Here is a 22,634-nt window from a genome sequence, read left to right as displayed (position 1 = left end):
AACTGTTATGAAAGAAGCACGGACGGAAAGAAGCTACTATAAAGAAAGTAAACGTCGGCCGATTTTTGAACACGCTCTAACATTTTCGCGGTAGAGCGCGCGGATACGCGTGCGCACGCAAGGCGCAACAACAAAATAAGATGGCCGAACAGCGAAACAAATAGAGCGCCGTTGTAAATAACAAACCGTTCGAGCACGTTTCGAAACGGTATTTCTTTAAAGAACAGCCGGTGCACGGTACTCTGAAAGCGCCTCGGTCTCGGTGCTTCGTGTTCCCACGGTGTGGAATCGTGCGGGCAACGGGCAACGTGGGGTCGCGCATTCCAAGCCACGATTCACCGTTGAATGCGTCACGCGTGTCCACAAGCATCGAGGAAAGTAGTCAAAGAAGAAACGAGTTGAGAATCGCACGTTGCCAGGATGCAATTGCGAAAGCGAGGTTACCTCGCGTTACATCTCCGCTTACGGCTCGCCTAGCTCCTCATGCTAGTCTCGTCTTCCGAATTGCTTGGAACACAGCATGAAGGAGATGCTTGGAGGGTGCTGCGTGTGTTCTGACGAGAGGGGTTGGACTGAAAATCCACTGGTGTATTGTGATGGCCAAGGTTGTACAGTTGCTGTACACCAAGGTTTGTTTGTTACGTTGATTCTTCTTCTGCGTAGAGTTATATGCTTAGAATTGAGGGTATACAATTGTAATGGTACATCCTAATGTTGTTATAGCTTGTTATGGTATCGTTACGGTACCTACGGGACCATGGTACTGCAGGAAGTGTGAGTCGCAGGAACGTAGTGCCCGTGTAGTAAGTTTCATAATTATTGCCTTGAAAAGTACATTGTTTACTTGGGTGTCAAATTGTTTTGCAGCGCTGCGAATTATGTCCGAGCAGAGATGGTGCTCTTAAGAGAACCGATCAGGCTGGATGGGCACATGTGGTTTGTGCGCTTTATATACCTGAAGTTAGGTTTGGTAACGTGACAACAATGGAACCAATTATTTTGCAATTGATACCATCTGAAAGATTCAGTAAGGTAAAGATATCACAAATTAAGATAGACTTGTTAATGATTATTTAATATAAAGTATGTAATGTGGTTGTTACAGTCATGTTATATTTGTGAGGAACAAGGAAGGGGTAGTAGAGCAAATGTGGGAGCCTGTATGCAGTGCAACAAGACTGGCTGCAGGCAGCAATTTCATGTTACTTGTGCTCAGGCTCTTGGCTTGCTCTGTGAAGAAGCTGGCAATTATCTAGATAATGTTAAATACTGTGGATATTGTCAGCATCATTACTCGAAATTGGTATGTGTCATACTGTTTAAAACCAAAATCTCGACGAAATCGAATCGATTCGATTCTAGTAACAATTTGATCGTTTCACTTACAGAAAAAAGGTGGTAATGTAAAAACAATACCACCTTATAAGCCAATACCCGCTGATAATGGTTCGTCAGACTCGTCTCCTGAAAAGGAAGCGGAGACTCCGATAAAATCTTCGTCAAGTGGTAAACGAAAGAGTTCAAGTTCCAAATCAGCTACAAATTCTAAAAACAAATCGAATACTAGTCCAAGTCTAGAAATAAATGGCGTTGCTGACGACAAAAGCAGTAGCGGCCGTAATACACCCAAAGACAACACAACAAATTCCAGTAAATTCACCACTTCCAACTTCGTAGAGACGATTGTCACCCAATCGGAGAGTGTGTTCGGACATGACGGCACCGCGTCCACCACTGCCGCGGTGGCCGCCGCTACCATTAAATCCGGATCGAACTCGAGCTCCGGTCACAAAAATAGTGGACAAACGAAATCGAACTCCTCATCGTCGAACAAAACTTCGAGCCACAGTAAAAAAAGAAAGACAGGGGCGCGAACGCCGACGGTAATAGGGAATGAAAATTCAAATCAATCAGTCAGTTCCGAAGCCAGCGGTTCGGTTGTGGTTGCTGTGAGTTCTGTTGTACAGCAAGCTGTATCAAGCAATAACGTGCAGACAACCATAACGGAAGCGACAAGTTTGAGTACGAACACTGAACCGGAAAAGTCGAAAAAAGTAAATAAGAATTCGTACGATAATTTTCATTACAAACTTTGTGTTTCGATATGTTTCATATTTTGAAAGTTTTTTGTCAAGTTAAAGGTAGAGAGCCCCATTCAGTCATCATCAAGTACTCCAATCACCACTGAAGTGACCACTACACCTGTGATAATGGCAGTAACGCAATCCCAATCATCGGTTGTTACTCAATCACCAACAACCACATCGAATAGTATAGTCGTATCTGTTCCACTGACTGCGACTTCATTGTCCAATACGGTACAGAGTGTGGTGACAAGTGCTCCAACGTTATACCAACAATTGCAACAGAGTATCATAACTACCGCAGCTACTACGGAACCGAGGACGAGTGCTATGTCGAATTCTGAAAGATTTATATCTGAAGAAGCACCTGTTAAGAGATCTCGGTAAGTTTACATTTAAATTTTGATACTGATATTTTTTCCTATGTAAAATGTCCATTTACTAATAACGTTAATAATTATTATTATCATTTGAAACCTTTTAACTAATATTAATATTATATAATATAATTATATTTGTAACATACGTGTATGTACTTGTAATATAAAAAGAAAAGTTAAAATTAAGAAAAATCGTGAGTGTTGCGGGTAATTTGAAATGCGCGCCAAAACAGGAGGTATCAAAATGGCTGACTAGCTGGATAAACAAGCCTCTTTGTTTTTAACCTCTTCTTGCGTTTCGTAAAAAACATTCAGGTAGAAAAAATCTTGTTACATATGGATTTATGGTACTGTGAAAAATATCGTTTCATCAAGGATGCGACTGCGTTATGTAAAATCTCCGGAAAACATCGTGGCGATTGGAATGTGTTCGCGACGACGAGTTACGAGTTATACGAATGCAAAAATGAATTCAGGAGAATTTTTTATTTCGCTTTTGTGTGATGTAAATCGTAATCGGATTCTGACAGAAATTATTGTGAACGACTGTGATTTTCTTGACGTCCTCTGATTCGTCTGTAGCTTTAAGGATACTTTGAGGTTATGTTTGTTTTTTCTACCTCAAGGGGCCTCAAGGGCAACGAACGAAGGAAAGGAGTAACGTGATGTAAATGGCAGTGCGCAACGGTCCGTTTGTTTTGAATTTTATATAACAAATCAATTTTCCAGAACTTTTCGAGTATTCTTAGTTTCAAGGCCGCACAAAAATACAGTTATTCAATACCACTGAATAAATATTCATTTCGTTGCTTTCTCAGTTCTCAATCGTCAGATAAGCAAGAAAAGGCTCGTAAACCGAAACGTGGATCATCGAATAGTCAACCAGCACTGCCACAAGTACAGTCTCAGACGCAACAACAACAGTCTCAACCAGTTTCTTCCGTGGTAACATCAGTGTCTAGCAGTGCAGTGGTAACAACGTCTAAACGAGGAGGAAGAAGTAATCATCAAACTCCTCCACCTGCTGTAACTGTGGCACCTGTACCATCAATTATTCAAGGACCAACATTGAGCGGTGGTCATTTTAGTAACATTAGTTCTGGATCTGCAAACAACATGGGACCTACTGTCAAAGAATCTCCACCCAGCAGTCCTGGTTCTGAGAGTATGAGCAGTAGTGGGCCTGGAAGAAAGAAACGGAAAAGCGCCAGCGCTGCTTCTACAACACCAACGCCTTCTGCATCCAGTACTCCGACTCTCACAAACCCAAAAGAAGAGAAGGATATAAAATTGTAAGAAATAAAGATGAGTGCTATAATACAGTGTTTTATATTACTGTACATATGCTAATTTGTAATATCTATTAGATTCCAGAATGGAGTTAGTGCACCACATATGTTAGGAAACCAGTTGAACCCAACCTCCACAATGGCACAAAAAATGTCTGATACTCTTTCCCAGGAACTTGAAGCACATTCTATTTTTACAGAAGCTAGTAATCCTACAACGAATTTGGTTGGCCCACAGCTACATAGTCGAGTGATTGCATCTGTAAGTATCTTCGAAATAAAATAAAACAAGGAAAAAATTTCTATTTTGAGATTTTGTGTTCTTATCCTAATATATTATTTTACAGATACGATCCAGTCAAACAGGTGCACAGCCTACATCATTTTCTTCGGTTTTTAATGCCACTAACAATACCAACACCAATGCCAACACTAACGCTAGTACAACCAGCACCGGTTCTTTGGGCGGTGGAGCAATACCCCAAACGCTTGACCAACTTTTAGAGAGACAATGGGAGCAAGGAAGCCAGTTTCTAATGGAGCAAGCTCAACACTTTGACAGTGAGTGTACGGCAAAGAAAAATATGCTTTTAGTCGCATGGGTTTGGTGAAATCGGGGATTTTTAACTAAAAAGAAATGCATGAACCATCTTTTTACTGTATTTTTTTTGCAATGATGAATTTGTATACCAAAAATATTTAACCAAAATGCAAAGTATGTTGCTTCCCAGCTCGTTTGATCTACTAACGCTTAAATGGATTAAATAAAAAGTTTCTTGAAACCTGAAATTCTTTCCACAGTCGCTTCTTTACTTTCGTGTCTTCACCAATTGAGAGCAGAGAACCTTAGGTTAGAGGAACATGTAAATAGTCTTCTGCAAAGGAGAGATCATTTATTGGCTGTGAACGCTAGACTTGCAATCCCTCTGACATCCCAGCCTAGTGCTCACCCAGGTAATTTATTCGAATTTTTCCATATTTAGTATTTGGAATAATCATTTGAAAATTTAATCGTCTTAAATTATAGTGAATAACATACACCCAACAGTCAACCCATCGCACCCTAATGTTCCACATCCCGAAGTCCCACCAGGAGCTGCGGCCCCTGTTCCGAGGGTGAGCAGGGAAACACGAGTAAATAACACGTACATGCCACACTCGAGCTCCAGTAATCACTCTACGACGCTAGAAAATGGCCTGCCTCCGGATCCGTCACCTCCAGCTGCAGCTTCACTTTCACAGTATCAACACAGGACGTCGTTAGTCGCACCCCAGCCAAGTCCAACGATCAGGTAATATATTTGTTCTGTATTCAGTATCACGCGTACTGATACTGCAGAATTTATTTTTTCCTAATTAATGTGAATAGACACAGCCCGGCCGGAAGCGCGTACCACCAAGGACAGCCTAGTAATATAGTCTCCCCTGCGCCGGCTAGTAATCCTGGCGTGGTCAGGAATTCGTCCGTTACACCAGATCCTCTACGCGGGGTACCAAGGTAAAAATCGACACTTTTATTTCTTTTGGCTTGCAATATTTGATTTAGTTAAAATGTGGCGTTGGAAACCGCAGTATTGAGTAAAATGTCATATAGCTAAACGTATTTCCGTGGAAAGTAGGTGGAGCTTTGATATGTTTCAGGTCAGTGCCACAGTCGTCGAGCAATTACATACCTTCAATGTACCAACCCACAATGTCCAGTTTGGCAAGTAATCAAGTAGGTAATGTTCATAACCTTCATTCACATGGACCTTCTCCACCCAGCCATGGACCACCTGGAAAACCCAGCTGAAGATAGATGGAAAATAAGGAAGAATATGCTGCGTCTGATAGCAGGCGTGATGACCTGTCATCGCCGACTGAAACGTGCTACCATCCTTAAAACACGAACACAGGGAAGTCGTTTGTCCTTCGTGCTTCTTTGCTGATTGGTTCGATCTCTGACTGGTCTCTGCTCGATAAAGTGTGATCAATTCGATAGATTAATACATGCTAACTAAGGAAAGTTTCTACACAGCGGGAAGAAAATATTTGCATTTATCGATACTTGTAATTCACGATTTTATTGCGTGCGAATACACGCGTTATGTATGTTTGTATCATTACTTGGCGAATTTTCGAAAGCAATTTTGTCAGTTCAAAAGTTTGTCAGTTATGTTAGCTTTACATACAAACGCGATAACAGAGGCCTTGCAAATTCGAACAAAGAAGCAATCTAGAAGTAGAGATGCGTTTTTTCTTTTTGTTTTTTCCTTTGATTGCACGTCATCGAGCACGTCTGAGACAATCTTTACATCATCATTATCATTCATCATTGTCATCGACATCGTATGATGAAACAGTAAATCCGCAGATGTACAAATTTTAGACTATAAGTTAATCTATCGCGACGAATAGCAATAATAATACGAAGTAGGTGTACATTTTATATAAAAAAAGAAAAAAAAGGAAAATTGCGTATGAGTCTAGTGGTACGGCAAAGTCACCCATCTTTTCTACGAAGACATCTCATTTTCGCCATCTTACAAACGAAAATTCGTTTCTCGGGTTCTCTTTAGCGCACCACTGTCGACGCTTCGCAAAGATGACTACATCTTTAATATTAAATTTGTAAATGTCTCGTAATTGATCCGTCTCACGGCTGGAACCGATGTAAATTCTAATCTTATATATGTAAAATTATATACTTAGATATATAACTCGAGCACTGCCTTCCATCAATGAAGATGGCCGTGAAACGGATCGAATAGTTATAATTCTTTATAGTATGATGGTTTTTAATGGTTTCTTCAGAGCGGATGATCGAACTACGACCGTTACATGGAAATTGAGGAAACGGTTAAAGTTATTTCTAGACAGAATGTTGCACACGCGCTTCGTTTTCGCATAAAGAGTTCATTTGCGATTGTTCTTTGTTGTACCTTGTCTTTCTCGATGGCAGCATACAGTTTACTTCGATTAGACTATCAAGAATATTGAATTTTCGACCTTTGTCGATACGAGACGCATAATCAAAAAGACAAAAAAAAAAAAAAACTCATTGTTAAATAATTGAACTATGAAAATTTTCATGAAAGGACATTTGCTCAGTATAAGAGCTACATTTGTATGAATGATATTCGATTCGTTGAGAATAAGGAAATGATTATTATGGGGAGACTAATTTTCTGTCTCTCGGTTCACCAAAATAAAAAATTAATAAGTGAATTGATAAAATAGTAACATTGCTAGCAATGGAACAATCTGTCTTTCCGTTTGAAAAGAATATCTGTTTTAATGTTAATACAGATTCATGAATTTCTTTTTCGTTCTTAATTAATGCCTAGCTAGTAAGAATTTGTATACTAATACTTTTGTTACTCTGTAGTAGGAAATGAGATTTTGTAAAACGTTACCACGTTGTGTTCTTGATCGGAAAGTATTATTTTTGCGGAAAGACGATTCTCGATGAGGAAAGATAGGCGAATGATTTTAAAGGGAACCGAGAGGAACCTTTAGGCTTAAATTGTACTATAAACGCGTTGATAATACGATTTAGTGATAGATCATGAGGACACCAAGCGTTCAGAATAGCACGCAACCACTCAGGGAAAATCGATTTACTAAAATTCTGTCGAGTTTTCTTCGTGTACCTCGATTGTATCTTACATAGAACACTATATCACTAAAGATTTTTATGCATTCATGCAATTCAAATTTATATATGCAAAAATATATAAAATATTTATATTAGATTAAACAAACTTTTGCCTAAGTTCCAATTTTTTAATTATACCTATTCATAAAAATATAAATTTGCACTAACATTCACAGTCTAGTTATCATACATTTTCGAACCTAAACGAACCTATTATACTACATTCTTCGTTACTTCATAGTACTTAAATACCAAAAATACTAAAAAATTAAATTAATTTTAATTTTTCAAGCTTCTTAGAAATTTCTTTTCATGTATAAATGAATTAATATTTGAATTTTTTAAGGTGTACGATATGGATATGGTGTTCTCTGTTGTAAATGAAAAAAGGAGTATTAATGACTGATGACTTAGTCAAAAGTTTTAAAGGATTTCCAAAACGTCGGGTGATCGTCAAAGACAACAATGCGTTTATACCGATGAAGAGTATTTTATGCGTTTATTATATTTCAATGTAGTATCGCTGTATGTTTAAGATAATATACGGTACGATAGAAGGGCGAGAGTGAGGGAGAGAAAGCGAGAGAGAGGCGAGAACAAAGCGTGTATTAAGTGTGGTGTTGAAACAGAGAGCAGTTAACGATAATATTTTTACACACAGCAGACCGTGCCAAATTTTTGCAATCGAATCATTGAACTCCCTTTAAACTCGAGCAACGTATTAGAAAACAAAGTTGTTCGAGATTTTGGGACTGGAATCGCCTTGATGAAACCTTTCCTCGATCGAAGATGATAAAAAGAAACAAACGTAAATTGAACAGAACGTCGCTCCCTAATTTCGACATTTCCATGCTCTCGTTTAATTTTGTGTTCACTTTTCAATTATTCGTGTACAAATAAATTATTGTGTTCCTAAATCCATTGTGGATCGACTGTCGGAGATTTTTGTCGCTTAAAAATTTCACTTTAATTTGACCAAAGTCTTCTCTAATTCTGGGCCGCAATTGGATTTATACAGAATAGACAAGAAAATAGGAAATTGTTTTTGCGCTCAAAGTCACTGAAACCTTTTGGACGAACATTGTACCAAGACGTTTTGATAAAGATGTTTCTCCGATAAATTTTGTATAAACCCAATGTGGCTCTGTCCATTAGGATTTTCTATTCGCTTGTAGTTTAATTGTAACTTAAATGTTTGGTACGTATATACTTATGTACGCAAGAGTTGATGCGTTTAGGGTAGATGTATCGTTAGATTCGTTGATATTAAGAACTTATTATGCTCACGATGATGTTCTCGAACAAATTAATTGTTCCAAAAGACGAATCAGCGAGAAACAAATGAGCAAAAATCTATTTATTCGAACGATAAATTGGAGGCTGCTCGAGTACAGTGGAAATGGAATACACAGGACCCATTGGTCCCGCGTACGATACTTTTGTTTGCCAAGAAACTGGCGTTAGGAGACATTCAGGCATTTGTAAATCATGAAACCACAATGTCCAGGCGGCAGCAATGCTTTGATTGGCCGAAATATTGGCACAGATCGTACCCGTAGCATTTTGATACTCGAGATCTCTTCGCTAAGAGTCACTGTTGGACAGTTAAAAAAGAATTAAAAAAGAAAAAAAATAAGTATGCAAGTGAACCAATCTTGGCGCCGTTTGTGAAGCGTGTTTTCATTTTTCTACGAGAGTTAGCTGATATCCCTCCCAATCTCTGGACGAGCGAACAGAAACAAGCAACTCATATTGTAAAATAATTCTACTTGAAGAGAAAGAGAAGAGAAACTGGAAAATGGAAAGGAGACAAACACTTATCTGTCTCGATGCACTTGTTGGTTTTCCCAAGAAACGCGCCAGTTAAATATAAAGCGTACTGTGTGCTAGATATTGTAAAAAGGTCAAGGGTCAAACACGGCCACGTTCTTGGGACAGCTCGCAATTTGTAGAAAGCGGTAGCTTTATGTAAAAAGATAAAAAAAAGGGTGTAATCACGAGGACATTTCAAAGGCTGCCGCGTCCTCCGGTAGTCTTTTGTATATTTTCAAGTGAGAAACAAACATGAGCAGCTAAAAATCCGGGGCTGCTCCGTGGCTAGCTACCTTTAAACTGTCCTCTACTACGTACGTCTATTATTGTACCCGTGTAAGGATATAAAGGAAGGAGCATACCGATCGAAATGCCATATGTGTTTCCACACAGGGGAAAAAAAAACTGAATTTTCTAACGTGAGAAAAGGCTGATTGTTTTTTTAACGCGTTTAGTGTAACGATTCACCGAAATCTTGTCCATTTCCTAGGGGCATCCTGAGTTTAACACTGTCAATGCTCTAAATCGGTTACTTTGTTTTATGCGCTGCTTAATCGACGAATTTTAATTTTAGCTTTTAATTTATTAGAACTTTTATCTTTATATGTTCTTTGGTTCCAGATCTAAGACTTTCAGTTCTAAAGGAATCGTTATTTTATTATTATTATTATGAAAACCGACTCTCAGAATGTGTTAGAAGTGTCTTGAAAAAAACATTTGAAAAAAATGTAAGTATCCAGATGTTCAATTTTATCTAATAAATTCTCAATAATCTATATGTGAAAGCTATGTATATGTCTTTTTAAGTTCGTCATTTTAAATTGGACAAAATATGATAATACTGTGAAGAGCACGTGTGTCGAACAGTGAGAAGAGCCACTGGCTTAAATTCAGGAGAACCAGCGCCAACGAGACTAGGCTCTCTGCTTCGAATTGGATGCCTAGAAAGTTTCACTTTTATATGTACATCTGCAAAGATTTTACACTGTCGAATCTAGAGGATTGAAGGCCTTCCTCAGGTGCAAGGGATGGACGAGAGCTCATAAAAGGAGTTAACCCGACTAAAGACGACGCTTCTGACAACAACGCTGTATAATCATACGCTCAAATCTTTCTTTCTCTCTCTCTCTCTATATATATATATTTTTCGTTCATCGATCAAGAAAGTTAAAACTGGAAGTTTCGTTTGTCATTGGTGCACACGATTTATTTAGAAGCGTCGTCACGGAGTCGCGTGGATCGGTTCCGAATCCAGGGATGTAAATCACTGTGCGATACGATTTTGTAATGTAACTGTGCATACGGAAGCATGTAATAAAAGAAGAGTAAACGACGACAGCATCGTTTCACTGGATCGACGCATCTCCTGTTTCCAGATCCTTCCGTTCCTTCTGTATGGATCCTTTAATAGGAGTCTAATTATTTGGAGAAGGTACCTTCTGAGAGCTACAGCTGCTCCGTTCAGTTTCAGATACTAGTATTAGTAGCAATTTCTTCATTTACCATTCAAAATAATACTGGTAAACAAAGCAAAGAACAGACCGGACGATTAGAATTATTTTCAGATATAAAAGTATATATTAGATTTTACTTATTTGTTGGAGTAAATGTATTTTTTCTTAGGAATACCTACTTATGAACTAATATACCTTGAAATATACTTTTTAGTTGGTTTGAAGCGGTTGTCGAAGAAAATTTTGAACGTAGGATGGAAAGTTTGTTGATTTCTTCTGAAACAAAGGGGAAAAGCGTATATTTACTCGTCTATGGAGGCATGGATGGCTATCTCCAGACAAATCCCTGACGTTTGCCTCAGTGCCGGACAACGATCGTGGGAAGGCTCACCTGCGACCTCGTCTCCGACGAATCAATATTACACGAGACTGTACGAATACGCTATGTTTCATGGATAAAGCTGAAAGACTCTCTTACCAGAAACAACCAATTGATCCTCTTAATATATTCAACGTAAATTAAATAAATCAATGAAAATGAATAATTTCCACGTTAATGTTAAAGTCGACGATTAACTTCTTTATAGTGATGTTCGCTTTTTAGTTGGTAATTTGTACGATGGGTAAAAATTCACCCAAGAGAAATATATATTATATTAAAGTCTGACAGAATAATTATAATTGTAGCAGAGGTGAGAATTCACCAATGGGCCCGTTACTATAACATTAATTTAATTCTCAATTTTTCTGCAAAAGTTATTAAGAAATTAATGTTACAGAACATAAAAGTGAGAATATAGCAAAAGTATTGCACGTGCCTTTTCTTTTCACGTGTCAGTATTTTTAGATCATCTTCTGGGGAGGGGAAGCTTCAGTTTCGCATTACAGCAGAACAATGTCCAATGTAAAGTAATAGGATTTCATCGAGCCCGAGTTTTCACGCTGGATTTCACCTATGGAGTTTAGATTCTTATCTGTCTACATGTTCCACTCCTAAAGATGTTACTTATTCATTCATTCATGCCAACAGTACCTACATCTCATGCATAAACTCATCTCTTCACTTCTAAATTTCAGTTAAACTGAACTGAAATAATCTTATTTTCGCAATCTGGTTTATTAAATCCTACTTGTGCAACCCAAATGTAATTTGGGAAATAATTAGTAAGTAGAAGAAAATTGTCGAAGAATACAGAGCACAAAGTAGAAGAAATTCATGAGAAGCCAGCCCAGTTCGTTATTCTTACCGTTTCTAATCGTCCACTAACGACAATCAAATCAAGTGTTACATTGTCTACTTGTACAATCGCGTGGAGAATATTTAGGGAAAGCTACAAGGATAAGAATGATCCGACAGGGTTATTCAGGGGTCGATGATTTCGCTGGAACTTCGGAAAACACCCTGGAGCACGCAGCTGCCCAGGTATTTGCGTGCCCCAATTTTCAGCCTGTGGGGCTGGAATCTATGAGGGGGAGCAGAAGGGTGGATAGATGCTCTCTTTTGCTCAGAACACCCCCCAGTATGTGTAATGGAACCCCAGCTTCCTGTCTGTCGATGTAACATTGTTAATTCTGCTCTCAGGTTACATTCAAACCACTATCTATGAATTTGATATATTTTCCTGTTTCCTTTGGTTTACTCATGCTTTGTTCTATACTAATTTGTACTCCTTTCTTTTACAGTACGGATAGAGGAAAAGAGAAAACTGGGCATTGTAAATTAAGCAGTTAGATACGAATGTTTCAAGTTAAAAGGGTAAATTATTCTCCTTGAAACATTGAAACTTTAATGCAACTTGTTTTAGCATTTGATATACTGATAACGAGTGACTGACTAGTATATCGTATACTAACAGTATTTCTTAGTATTTTCTGTGCGATGATTACAAAAGTAAATAAGATTAATAACTGATAAAAGGACAGCTATTCGTCAGGTGATTGAAGCTGGTTCAGACTTATCTACAGTTGACGCAGGTGTGTTCATACACCTGCCCTTATCACGCGCCACTTCGTGCCGCATCAATTTTTTAGCACTTATATCTTTCAATATCAAGTGTTACATTAATATTCTTGCCAATATGAAACGCGATCGTTTTCTAATATTTTCCAATTCTTTACTTCAGTCATATTATCTAAAAATGAAATTCTATTTCAATCAGAACTAAAACAAAAAGCCCCAACATTTTGATAATAATATAATTGATCATATATTCATTTTTATTATTCACAAGGATGGAATTAAAGCTTCAATCATTTTTCAGGGCATCTTCATAGAGAAGTCCAGCGGTTAAGGGGAGGCGTGAAAGTTCAATACCCCAGGTTGAACCTAATCGGCTCGAACGTCACGGTACCGTGATCCCGTGAAAATTAGCAAACCATAGAATCGCGGCTGCAGCCCCTTCCGCGTATCAGACGCGCATTAAGAGCACCCTCTTGTCACGAGGGTCGCACTTGTGTTGATCCTCGCAGCTGGAGTGACACACAAATAAAGTATTAATTCGCGATTCATGTAGTAATACCGTAGCATCGCTCTGAATGCAACGTCCATACAGATCTACTATCCAACGTTGTTCATCGTACCCTAAAATGTATCCATGTAAGGAATTTTAGAATTTCTCCCTTCAATTTTAAATATTTATATGATGATACTAAAATTCTTGAGATATCTAAGTACTCTGTTATATTTAATGGTACTTATTAAGCATCTTGAATTACTTCAAAGTACATATTTCTTAAATATTTGACGACAAATATAAAATACTTATTCCAATTCTGTTTAAATAACCAAAAACAAAGAAGAGAGGAAAGAACACTCTCGGAGAAGCTGGGAACTGTTTCGATTCGTCCCAAGGGACACGTATATCGCCCCTAATTGTCCACAAATCGACGACCACCCTCGATTTCCGAACCGTTAAGTATAACCACCCCCTGGGGCACCAGGGGCGTTCCGCTAGCTTTCTGTTGAGTGCCGCCTGATACAACGGGGTAGAATATGGATTCAATTACACCTCATTGTGCCACGGTGTCTATAAACAATGCTGTTTTCACAGCTGATAGCGGCCCACGTCCTGCTGCGGCTCCACCAAGTTGGACCTAGTTCACCTAGTAGACTGTCTTTCTAGTAAGTGTAATTTCTGATCTCTTCGATAAGAAACAATGTGATTTTAAGTGCAGAATTTGGTCACAATAATACAATAAAATAATATGTTTATAATTGTATTCCTTTTAGTATAGTCATGTTCTTATTATTGATAAATTGGTTGTTTGTAATTAAAAAATTCATTTATTTGGAATTAAATATTGTAATTTCAAAGGACTTTAAATGAACTTCAAAGAGAAGACATGAGTAGAAGAGATGGGAAAGACAAACTTAAATGAAGAAGACGCAAGGAGAAAAGATTTTCATAAAAATTAGAAAGGGAATTCAACTAGTGATGGATAAAACATTTTCAAAGGAATAATTTCTACAATATTCTGGCTTACCATACAACTCCACCCTCGAAGCAAAATTTCGAGCCCTACACAGTGCTTAACTATACATATACACTTTTAACTCCATATTTAACTGTACATACGTATACTTTTAACTAGTAAAACGTAAGTACTGTAAGTGGAAGACGGTCAGAAACTTGTAAAAGCAGGTGGACTAGTTATTATGCTAATGATATCTATTTTTAAGTAAATGGCTCGGCTCATTAACGTAACAACCAGTGAGGCACGGGTAGAAAACCGTATTCAGGGTACAGAAATAACGAAGAGGGAAAAGAGGATCGCGTCGTGGGAAGATCCGCAGCCGTCGACGCCATTATTCCCGAGTCGCAGGACGTCGCGACACCGCAATATCGACGTACCGCCCACGATTTTCCTTCTCTGTCTCATCCACATCGGTTCTACTCCCCTTTCAGGCGAACTCTACGCCAGAATTTGGCGCAGCTTCTACCCTCTTTTTTTTCGGAGTCCTCCGCCATTTCGTTGCGAAGAATACTACATTCAAAGCCTTGTCCGACTTCTTGGACACTCGGGAAACACATTCTTTATTTTCATTACGTTACTTTGCATTGAATCTTGATGAAATTTTGGGGAATAAACTTTTTAAATTATATTAAATGGAGGAAAAGAATACAAGGAAAATTGAAGATATGAAAAAGTCTAAAAGATTGAGAGATTAGTCTTGGACTGAAAATTTGATGAAATAGAGTCTGTTTCGTGCTGAAAACATAACTTGTAACATAACATCAGTAACATAACTTGTTAAAATTAATTAAGAGGAACGAGACAAATTGGAGATGGAAAGGTATAAAAAATTTGGAAGACTGAAAAATTGACAGAGACTGTAGAAATTTGAAAATTAAAGAAAAGCTACTTCAAGAAAAATTATTTTGGTTTCAGTTTTCTCTGAACCAAGCAAAGAGGTTTCGGATTAAATTTTAACGAGCTACAGTGGGAAGACTATTGATTTCTAAAAGAACTATGTACACCTATCAGGAAGTGCGCAGAATATTGGAATTTTAACTTATCCAAGTAAACTTCATTAACTACTGCTTCAATAATAAAAGAGAAAGAATGGAAGAAAGCAGGAATTACGGTAAAATATAAAAAATGTATGGTGACAAAAGATGAAACAGTTTGAAACTTGAAGAACCTACTTTATTTGGCTTGGATGGCAATCACGTTGACAATCATTCTGTTGCATATTCACATTTCACGTACAAACAATATCTGCTTACACTTTTTTACTCACTTTATATGTACAATAGTAACATGAATTCTGTCAGACAATAGAGAAATCAATTGATTACCTAAAAGAAGAGAAAAACTCCTGACAGAATTTTTATGTATTTCCTCTTCCTCTATTTACTAAGCGTAGATTCGCTGTTTTTTGAGCACGTCTAAAAAAAAAACTGAAAGAAGTTACACATGTTCTTCATATTCTATAGGAATTTCTTATTTAATTCCTATCTGAAATTCCATTAACACATTAATTTAAAGAATGGTACTGTCCATATATAGGACAACTAAATAATGTTAACAATAATAATTTAATAATACTGTCCAACCGTGTTAAAATCGACTAGAGATACAGGATAATTAATTAGCATAATTCTTTTTTTTGTTAACAAATGTTGTTCTTTTGGTACGATTAAAAATTAGGAAAAATGAATGATTGACTAGCAATTTCTGTCCTTAGATACTAAATAACAGGCTCGACGCACTTAATAATTAACACCTGAGCACTTTATTCGAATGTCGAGCCATTCTTTGATGTTCTTGGGTCCTCCGGGGTCCAGACTTTCGCGTACATCGTCCCATTCGGGGAGATGTCCGACTTCCTAGACCAGGACAAAGAATGGAAAATGAATGGGTTCCCCTCGCTGCCTGAAATTTGATTATTGATCAAAATTAGTATATCAAGGAGCTTAATTTCTATTGAAATAACCATCAGAATTTTAATAAAATTAAATATTCTCTTCTCCTTGTTTATTACTCGAACTATAGGATTTGGTTGCTCGTAAAACTGATCAATAAAATTGTTAACAAACTGTCAATGAAACAAGTCTGTAAAAACCAGATAGTCCGAAATTCAATGTGCTTGTTAATTAAGATTTTATATCACTGTCTGTAATCCATTTATTGTTTTGCATAAAAGAGTAAACAAAAGAACAATGTCAAATATATTATTGTAAATCACAAAAATCCTTCTGTAAGGATGACAGGTAAATCTAAAAGACAATTTAAGCCAATTGATAGGTAAAATCTATCACAGTTTAGGTCAATAAATTAAAAAAAAAAAAAAGAAAAAGGAAAGAATGACGTGGATATGATAGAAAGGAGATGTGAGTGCGATCGGTATTGGCCTCACCACGAATTATGACCTTCTTAGTGTCGTCACGACCGGAGCACCTCGAGAGACCTCCGTTTCCTGTCAGAGGATCGTTGCCCTTGTCAGCTCTGACCAGTTCGTTCAGGAACTTTATGTAACCGATTGCCAATTTTAATGTATCTACTTTAGAGAGTCTCTTTTCGTAGGGCAAAGTTGGTATGTGAGCCCTAAGGCCTTCAAAGGCGTCGTTTATATTCTGCATACGTCTCCTCTCCCTCATATTGGCAGCCTGCCTCTGTTGCACCGCCTGCCTTGGACTTTTTCCCGTTGCCCCGTTTCTTCTGTTGCTCTGACTTCGTCTAGAAATCATTATTACACTGTTTTTAATAGAATAATGATCTCTAGACACCTATTTTTGAAGATATTTCTAAGATTCCTTGAAAGTTAGGTTTAAAAGTGCTTCAAAATAGTAGAAGAACTGTATTATTGAACTGTATTTGTTGGGATTATCATCTGTAGACGACAATTTTTGTATATATCCTTAAGATGTTTGTGAGATTCAGTGTAAATATGGGCCACGAGAAAATGAAAGACAGAGGAAGAAATTTTCTTAATATAAAACTAATTTGACTCGCAGTCTTGACAAAATATCATAAGCTAACTTAAACGCTCTTTTGAATAAAAATAAATATGAAAATAATTTTAATAAAAATTTATTTGCGCAGGTAATACTCACTCTCTGGTGTGGTTTTCCTGGTCACTGCTGTAAGCGCTCTCATTGTCGGTGCTGTTTTCGTCATATAAATAAATTTCACTGCCACTGGTACTTCCAGTACTGCCAGCAGTATGAGAAGCTAGCTGCGACGGAATCGAAGGCAGCGTAGCCGTGGTAGGTGCTCCGCAATGCGGTGGCAGAGCTGGAATCGCAGGATTTCCAAGGAAACTATGAGCCTCGTACATGTACTGGCGATTCATCATGTCTAATTCCAAATTATCCATAGAATACATCTTGAAGAAGCTTGTCTTATACTTAAATTTCTTTGGTACTTGTGTATTTCAGATAAATTCTTTGGTATAGTGACTAGAATCTTTGACTAGTTCAAATTAAGTCATTGAAATGCTCTTACATAGTGTTTATAAGATTGTTTATTAATCCTATTTAGATCGATGTAGAAATTTGGAAGATTTGATTCTACACTGTAGTTTTTACTTGAGAATCTCTCATGTGAGATTCAAACGTTTCCATCACGAGTTACAGGATACTTTGAACGTTTGACTTCACACTGTAGTTTCTAGTTGAGAATCTCTCAAATGGGATCCACATTCAAATTTAATACAAGAATCATCCTTGAGATCAGTCACAATGCTTTTATACAACCTCTAAGCCATGTCTATATGGACACTATAGTCTTCTTTGAACGCGGAAGAACCAATATCTTCTACTTAATACAGGAAATATTAAACAGATTATTGAGATCACGGACGACGCTGCTGTGTAATTTCGGAGTGCTTCCTGGAACGCTATATAGCGTTTTCTGAACGCAGAAGAGACAATTCTTCAAACTCAATGCAAGGAACATTGAATGGATTCAATTAAACTGGGATCAGCAGGCAGTTTTCGTTGAAATTTCCAGCGAATTCCAATGCAAGCACCCTCGATCACGTTCCGAGGATCACTGATACCATCGACGTGACACGTGGCCTCAGCGCGTGCTAGAAAATACTTCTAAACAGCGGCACGTGCCAGGAGGAAGCCAGGGCACGTGTCCAGGTTTGTCCAGACACTTAACACAATGTATTCAATCCTTCCTTGTTGGTCATACTGTGATCTAATTCAAAATTCCTCTTCCAGACAACTGAGGAACCACTTTGGATGTAAGGAAACCATCAGCCAATCTCTTCATCCTCGATCTTCTTCCTGGACAACGTTCTCTTCACTTCCACTCATAGTTCAGATTCTTCAAACTTCTAATTGGACGTTCGACACACATCATTCACACTAAATTGGGTTTTATGTTCTTATGAAATTTGAAAAAATTGAAGAGAAGTTGCAAAATTGTGATAAATTAAAACGTGCTTAGAACCTAATGGGTTAATGCATTAATTCGTACACTTTGATAAAACTGTTATATTGTTATCACATTCATGGGTCCACTAATAACCAAATTTAAGAATTTATTTACTTATGAGTAACAATGTATTTAATGTATTGATGTTAAAATTGATTCTCATAAGAGAAAAGATAGGAAAATCACTGACATGGTATTGTTAGTATGTATAATTATTTGGATTTGAGGTGAAAGAGAGAATATCGAACTGTTGAGTGAATGTTAGGCTGTTAGAAAGGTGAAATGGAACTGTGGATCATTGATGAGCACTGGTTCAGGTAGTCTGTCGAAACTGAAAGAGAAAAGCGGTAGGGAAGCCATTCCTGGGGTTGAAAGTCTAGCTGCATCCCCATTCGTCGAGCTAGTTGGTGGTGGAGCCTACCTACCCCTAGTTGCCTGGCTGCTGGTTCCGCCTCTTCATCGATCTGATAAGGAACAGGGAGGTTCTGGATTGAAGAAACGGAGCGATAATGCGAATTGAATAGATTTACGAATCGAATTTGCACACCAAGATGGATATTTTAGATGTTAGACAGTTGTCATATATATATGGATAAAGGAAGTTTAAGGAAGAAGCTGTAAATTCGGTGGAAATTGGTTGAATAAGAAAGAATCTGGAAAAGAATTCCAAGAAGAGGATCAGCTATACGATTTAATAGAAACTGGACAAAGGATTTTGGTGAACTAAAGAAAGGAAGAAATGTAGGAGAAATTATAAGAAAGTAAATATAGCAAGAATCGGGGGAAGGAGTTCAATAATTGAAAAAAGGATTTTTAGAAAAAGTAATGGGTTTAAGAAAGAATTTAGAGAAGGAAATTACGTAAAGAAACTTTTAACCAGAAGACATTTTTCTTCAGAAGATTAGAAGATTCAATTCGTAATGGAAGGATTATATTAGAACTTTTATCAATGTCAAATATCGTACTTGAATTTAACTGAGAAAATTAACAAAAAGCTGACTACAATATGTTAAAGAATAACAGCTCTATATTAAAAAGTACATATCGTGCAAAGCTTGGAAAACTTTCTTTCACGTGACATAAAGTTTCATAGAAACATATTGTTGCGCTATTAAGTAATATAATTTTGCGGCACGATAATGATACAGTAGCAATCATATCGGACCTGTTACAGGCCACATAATTACACGGTGCTCCGGCTAGGCCAAATGTCGCAGAAGTGGTTAACCCCCGAGTAAACCCTTGCACGGTGTTTTCGGTACACGTGCACGACACGTGCCCCTAATTTCTTTCTCCGTTACACCTTTGATTCCCTTGGATGCTCTTTTTATGGACAACCATGAAACTCGCTAGTCCTCAACATTCATCATTTCCTGTGGATCCTGTGGAATAATATAGAACCTCAGAAAATAAAGAAGAGAAGATATTCTGAATTTTCTTTCAAGAAAACAGATCCTGTCAAATCCAACATAATAGAGTAGGGAACTTGTAATAATTTTATTCCTTAAAATGAAATCCAAAAATATTATATCCAAAAAGGATTGAAAAAAGGAAGAAAGTTAAATTTGTCTGAAATTGAAGGAGGAATTTCTAGTAAAAGTGGTGGTTCTAAAAAATGTAAGATATCAAACTTCAAGTAGGAGTAAAACCGGAAAGTATTCTAATAATGCTTCTATTAAAAATATACGACAAAACGGAAGGAAATGTTAATTTTAGGATATTTGAAGGTACCAAAAGATTTTCTTTGAAGCGCCGACAGGATATAAAGTACGGACCATTATCGATTTCCCACAAAACTTTCTACTGAACGTATCCGCCGAGGCTAGACAATTAACACGCTACAAATTAAGAGGACCCGTTGCATCAGGATGAATTATTCGCTCCATCTGTTGTTTCAGGGAAAATCTAGGGAACGATTTTTTCCTTTCCCACGAGTACAATTTTCTGCTTTAATTCAGAAACGTTTAATTTGCAATTTGCGTAAGAGAAAGTTTTTTACAATTATGAATTATCAATAATTGATTGTACAAAGGAATGAAATAGTTTTTAATGGCGCAAGGTGCAGGTGCAAAGATTGATTATGAAAAAATCGAATCTGAAGATCGAAAGCCGCAGCCTGTCTGGATCTAATCCAAAAGAAAAACACAGAATTGGGGCAGGACCATTGTGTGGCTGGATTTTTGATCCTCGAGATCGAGAGATAACCAAAGGGGGCCAGATTTAAATGGCAAATCCCCTGGGCACGTGTGCCCTCAATTCGAAGTTAAATACTAAGTACGAAACGAATAAATTGTACTGCTGTAGAAGGTAATATTTATTTTTTATAACCGCTAGAAAAGAATTATCATTACTATTTAACATTGAAAATTAGAGGGGAGGAAATTGTGGAGATTCCTATCATCACAACTATTCAATTTAATGTAATATACTTTATTTTAATTTTCAGTATGCTATTTATATTCTGGGCGAATTATTTCAATGCAAACAAAGAGATTGGAGTTGATAAAAGCGCATCATTTCTCCAAAAGACTCGCTCTCCATGCCTAACCGATTTTCTATGGCACATCCTTGCACCCCGGAACCCATGTCCAACACCTGGTAGCCGGTACAATCCCGGGGAACATCCTGGTACCCACTCGAAGTACAGACAACCCCATAAGTGTCTATTAATTTATACTCAGCAGGAGTGTGAAATCGATTTATACCCACTCTCGATTCATCTTCCAAAGCTTAATCGATTTGCAGCCCTACAGTAGGCTGTTATACCCTCTAATGGAATCCCTGTTTCAAAACTTTCACACTAATCAATTTTACAATAAAATATACGCTCATTTATATCATTTGATCTTATACAATTTTATTCAAAATTTAATTAACATTTTTTTTTCTGTTTCAGGTGCTGTTTATTGGTACATAAACTTCTACAAACTTTTATAAACTTCTACAAAAAGTCATCAAACCACGTAAGACAGTGCTGTATTCTGAATATTTATTGTATTTATTATACATAGTAATATTTTCCTAACATTTTTGTTACTTTTTCAGGTGCTGTTTATTGACAAACAAACTTCTACAGGCTATAGGAAACATCATTAAACAGCGTGAAACAGTGTTATACAACATTACAAACACACCTTGCACGATATTTGTCGTGACACATCCTGTTCCGAGTGTAATCGAGCGAGCCGTCGAAATCATGCGCTAATTTAACCATCAGCCCTGTCCAACGCGAAATTCTGAGCCACCTGTCTAATATCCACCTCTGCATCCGTTTCCGGTTTATGGGGGATGGCACCCCCTGTGGTGTCCTCGTGGTCGCGCCCTCCAGGAGGGCAGGATCCCCTGAACGTTGCATGCTTCACTGCACCACCTTTAGCCCATACTTTTTTTCCTCCATAGGATCGATTCCTTATCATAAAATATTCCAAAAGACGGTAAATTTTCAGAAAATCAGGAAATATTCTTTATCTAAGGTGAAAAGGTTGGTACACAAAAATCTATAATTTTCTTAGGCGAAATAAATGTATTAGGTTGAAAATTATCGATACCACAGGCTGCTTTGAAAATAGGATGATCAAGATAAGATCAATTCACTGTGGGAGATAAGGTTATCGCTACGTCGATCTGAGCGTCATGTATGGGACGTTTAATTCTCAAATTGTGCGTACACAGGGTTCCTCAGTAAACGTTGATTATAGATATTGAAATCTATGATAAATCGACATCCCGATTATTGCTATTGTGATCCTAACAAGATTTGCTCCATTGCAAGTCCATGAGCCTGACATTATGCAAACATTTTAACATCTGTGGAGTTGTGTGGAATCTGTTCATACAATTTGAAATATATAGATGAAGAGAATAACTTTTTAAGTAATAACCAGCAATTTTTATTGTTTGAATATCTTGGGTTTAGAAATTTGAAGTTCATTGGTCTGCCCTCTGTTGACGATAATGTAATGTAGGATTCTAGATTATCCGCCAAGGATAAAACGAAAAGAATCTCGATTAGATTTCAATATTTTAAATACATATTTCAATCTACTCAATGCTATTAGAAAATTTGATTTCGAGCTGCTTTATTACTA

At 37.3% G+C, this 22,634-nt stretch overlaps 2 protein-coding genes across 7 annotated transcripts; one reads left to right on the top strand and one right to left on the bottom strand.

Annotated features, from left to right (window-relative positions):
• Window positions 1–77: 77 nt before the first annotated feature.
• Window positions 78–8,307, top strand: Alh (coiled coil domain containing protein Alhambra). Of its 5 annotated transcripts, none has more exons than XM_069129217.1 (13): window positions 78–629; window positions 724–803; window positions 868–1,032; window positions 1,106–1,303; window positions 1,389–2,054; window positions 2,124–2,467; window positions 3,283–3,756; window positions 3,832–4,015; window positions 4,101–4,320; window positions 4,555–4,707; window positions 4,838–5,045; window positions 5,123–5,251; window positions 5,395–8,307. In XM_069129217.1, exons 1-13 carry the CDS (start codon window positions 521–523, stop codon window positions 5,543–5,545), a joined length of 3,081 nt encoding a protein of 1,026 aa, XP_068985318.1. In that variant the 5' UTR covers window positions 78–520; the 3' UTR covers window positions 5,546–8,307. The 5 variants fall into 5 exon arrangements, with proteins under 5 accessions (XP_068985318.1, XP_068985319.1, XP_068985314.1 ...); XM_069129213.1 differs by having other exon boundaries at window positions 84–629; window positions 4,781–5,045; XM_069129214.1 differs by having other exon boundaries at window positions 85–629; window positions 2,136–2,467; window positions 4,781–5,045.
• Window positions 8,308–15,307: 7,000 nt separating this feature from the next.
• Window positions 15,308–18,857, bottom strand: Fer1 (48 related 1). Of its 2 annotated transcripts, none has more exons than XM_069129246.1 (3): window positions 17,214–18,857; window positions 16,517–16,854; window positions 15,308–16,032 (listed from the first exon to the last, which is right to left on the bottom strand). In XM_069129246.1, exons 1-3 carry the CDS (start codon window positions 17,483–17,485, stop codon window positions 15,893–15,895), a joined length of 750 nt encoding a protein of 249 aa, XP_068985347.1. In that variant the 5' UTR covers window positions 17,486–18,857; the 3' UTR covers window positions 15,308–15,892. The 2 variants fall into 2 exon arrangements, with proteins under 2 accessions (XP_068985347.1, XP_068985348.1); XM_069129247.1 differs by having other exon boundaries at window positions 16,517–16,836.
• Window positions 18,858–22,634: the final 3,777 nt, after the last annotated feature.

This window comes from Bombus flavifrons, chromosome 16, assembly GCF_040668555.2.
Source record: "Bombus flavifrons isolate JBK064 chromosome 16, iyBomFlav1_principal, whole genome shotgun sequence".
Classification (NCBI taxonomy): Eukaryota; Metazoa; Arthropoda; class Insecta; order Hymenoptera; family Apidae; genus Bombus; species Bombus flavifrons.
The sequence above is the reverse complement of the archived record's forward strand: the minus strand, read 5'-3'. Positions and strand labels throughout refer to the sequence as shown.

What these genes read in the sequence shown, in the direction of transcription:
- Alh (XM_069129213.1), top strand. Translation starts at nt 521, where the DNA reads ATGAAGGAGATGCTTGGAGGGTGCTGCGTGTGTTCTGACGAGAGGGGT. An exon ending in CATCTGAAAGATTCAGTAAG is followed by an intron (nt 1,033 to 1,105) that starts GTAAAGATATCA and finishes TGGTTGTTACAG; the next exon opens with TCATGTTATATTTGTGAGGA. An exon ending in TCAACACTTTGACAGTGAGT is followed by an intron (nt 4,321 to 4,554) that starts GTACGGCAAAGA and finishes TTCTTTCCACAG; the next exon opens with TCGCTTCTTTACTTTCGTGT.
- Fer1 (XM_069129246.1), bottom strand. Translation starts at nt 17,485, where the DNA reads ATGTATTCTATGGATAATTTGGAATTAGACATGATGAATCGCCAGTAC. An exon ending in CAGGAAAACCACACCAGAGA is followed by an intron (nt 16,855 to 17,213) that starts GTGAGTATTACC and finishes TATTAAAAACAG; the next exon opens with TGTAATAATGATTTCTAGAC. An exon ending in TAAGAAGGTCATAATTCGTG is followed by an intron (nt 16,033 to 16,516) that starts GTGAGGCCAATA and finishes ATCAAATTTCAG; the next exon opens with GCAGCGAGGGGAACCCATTC.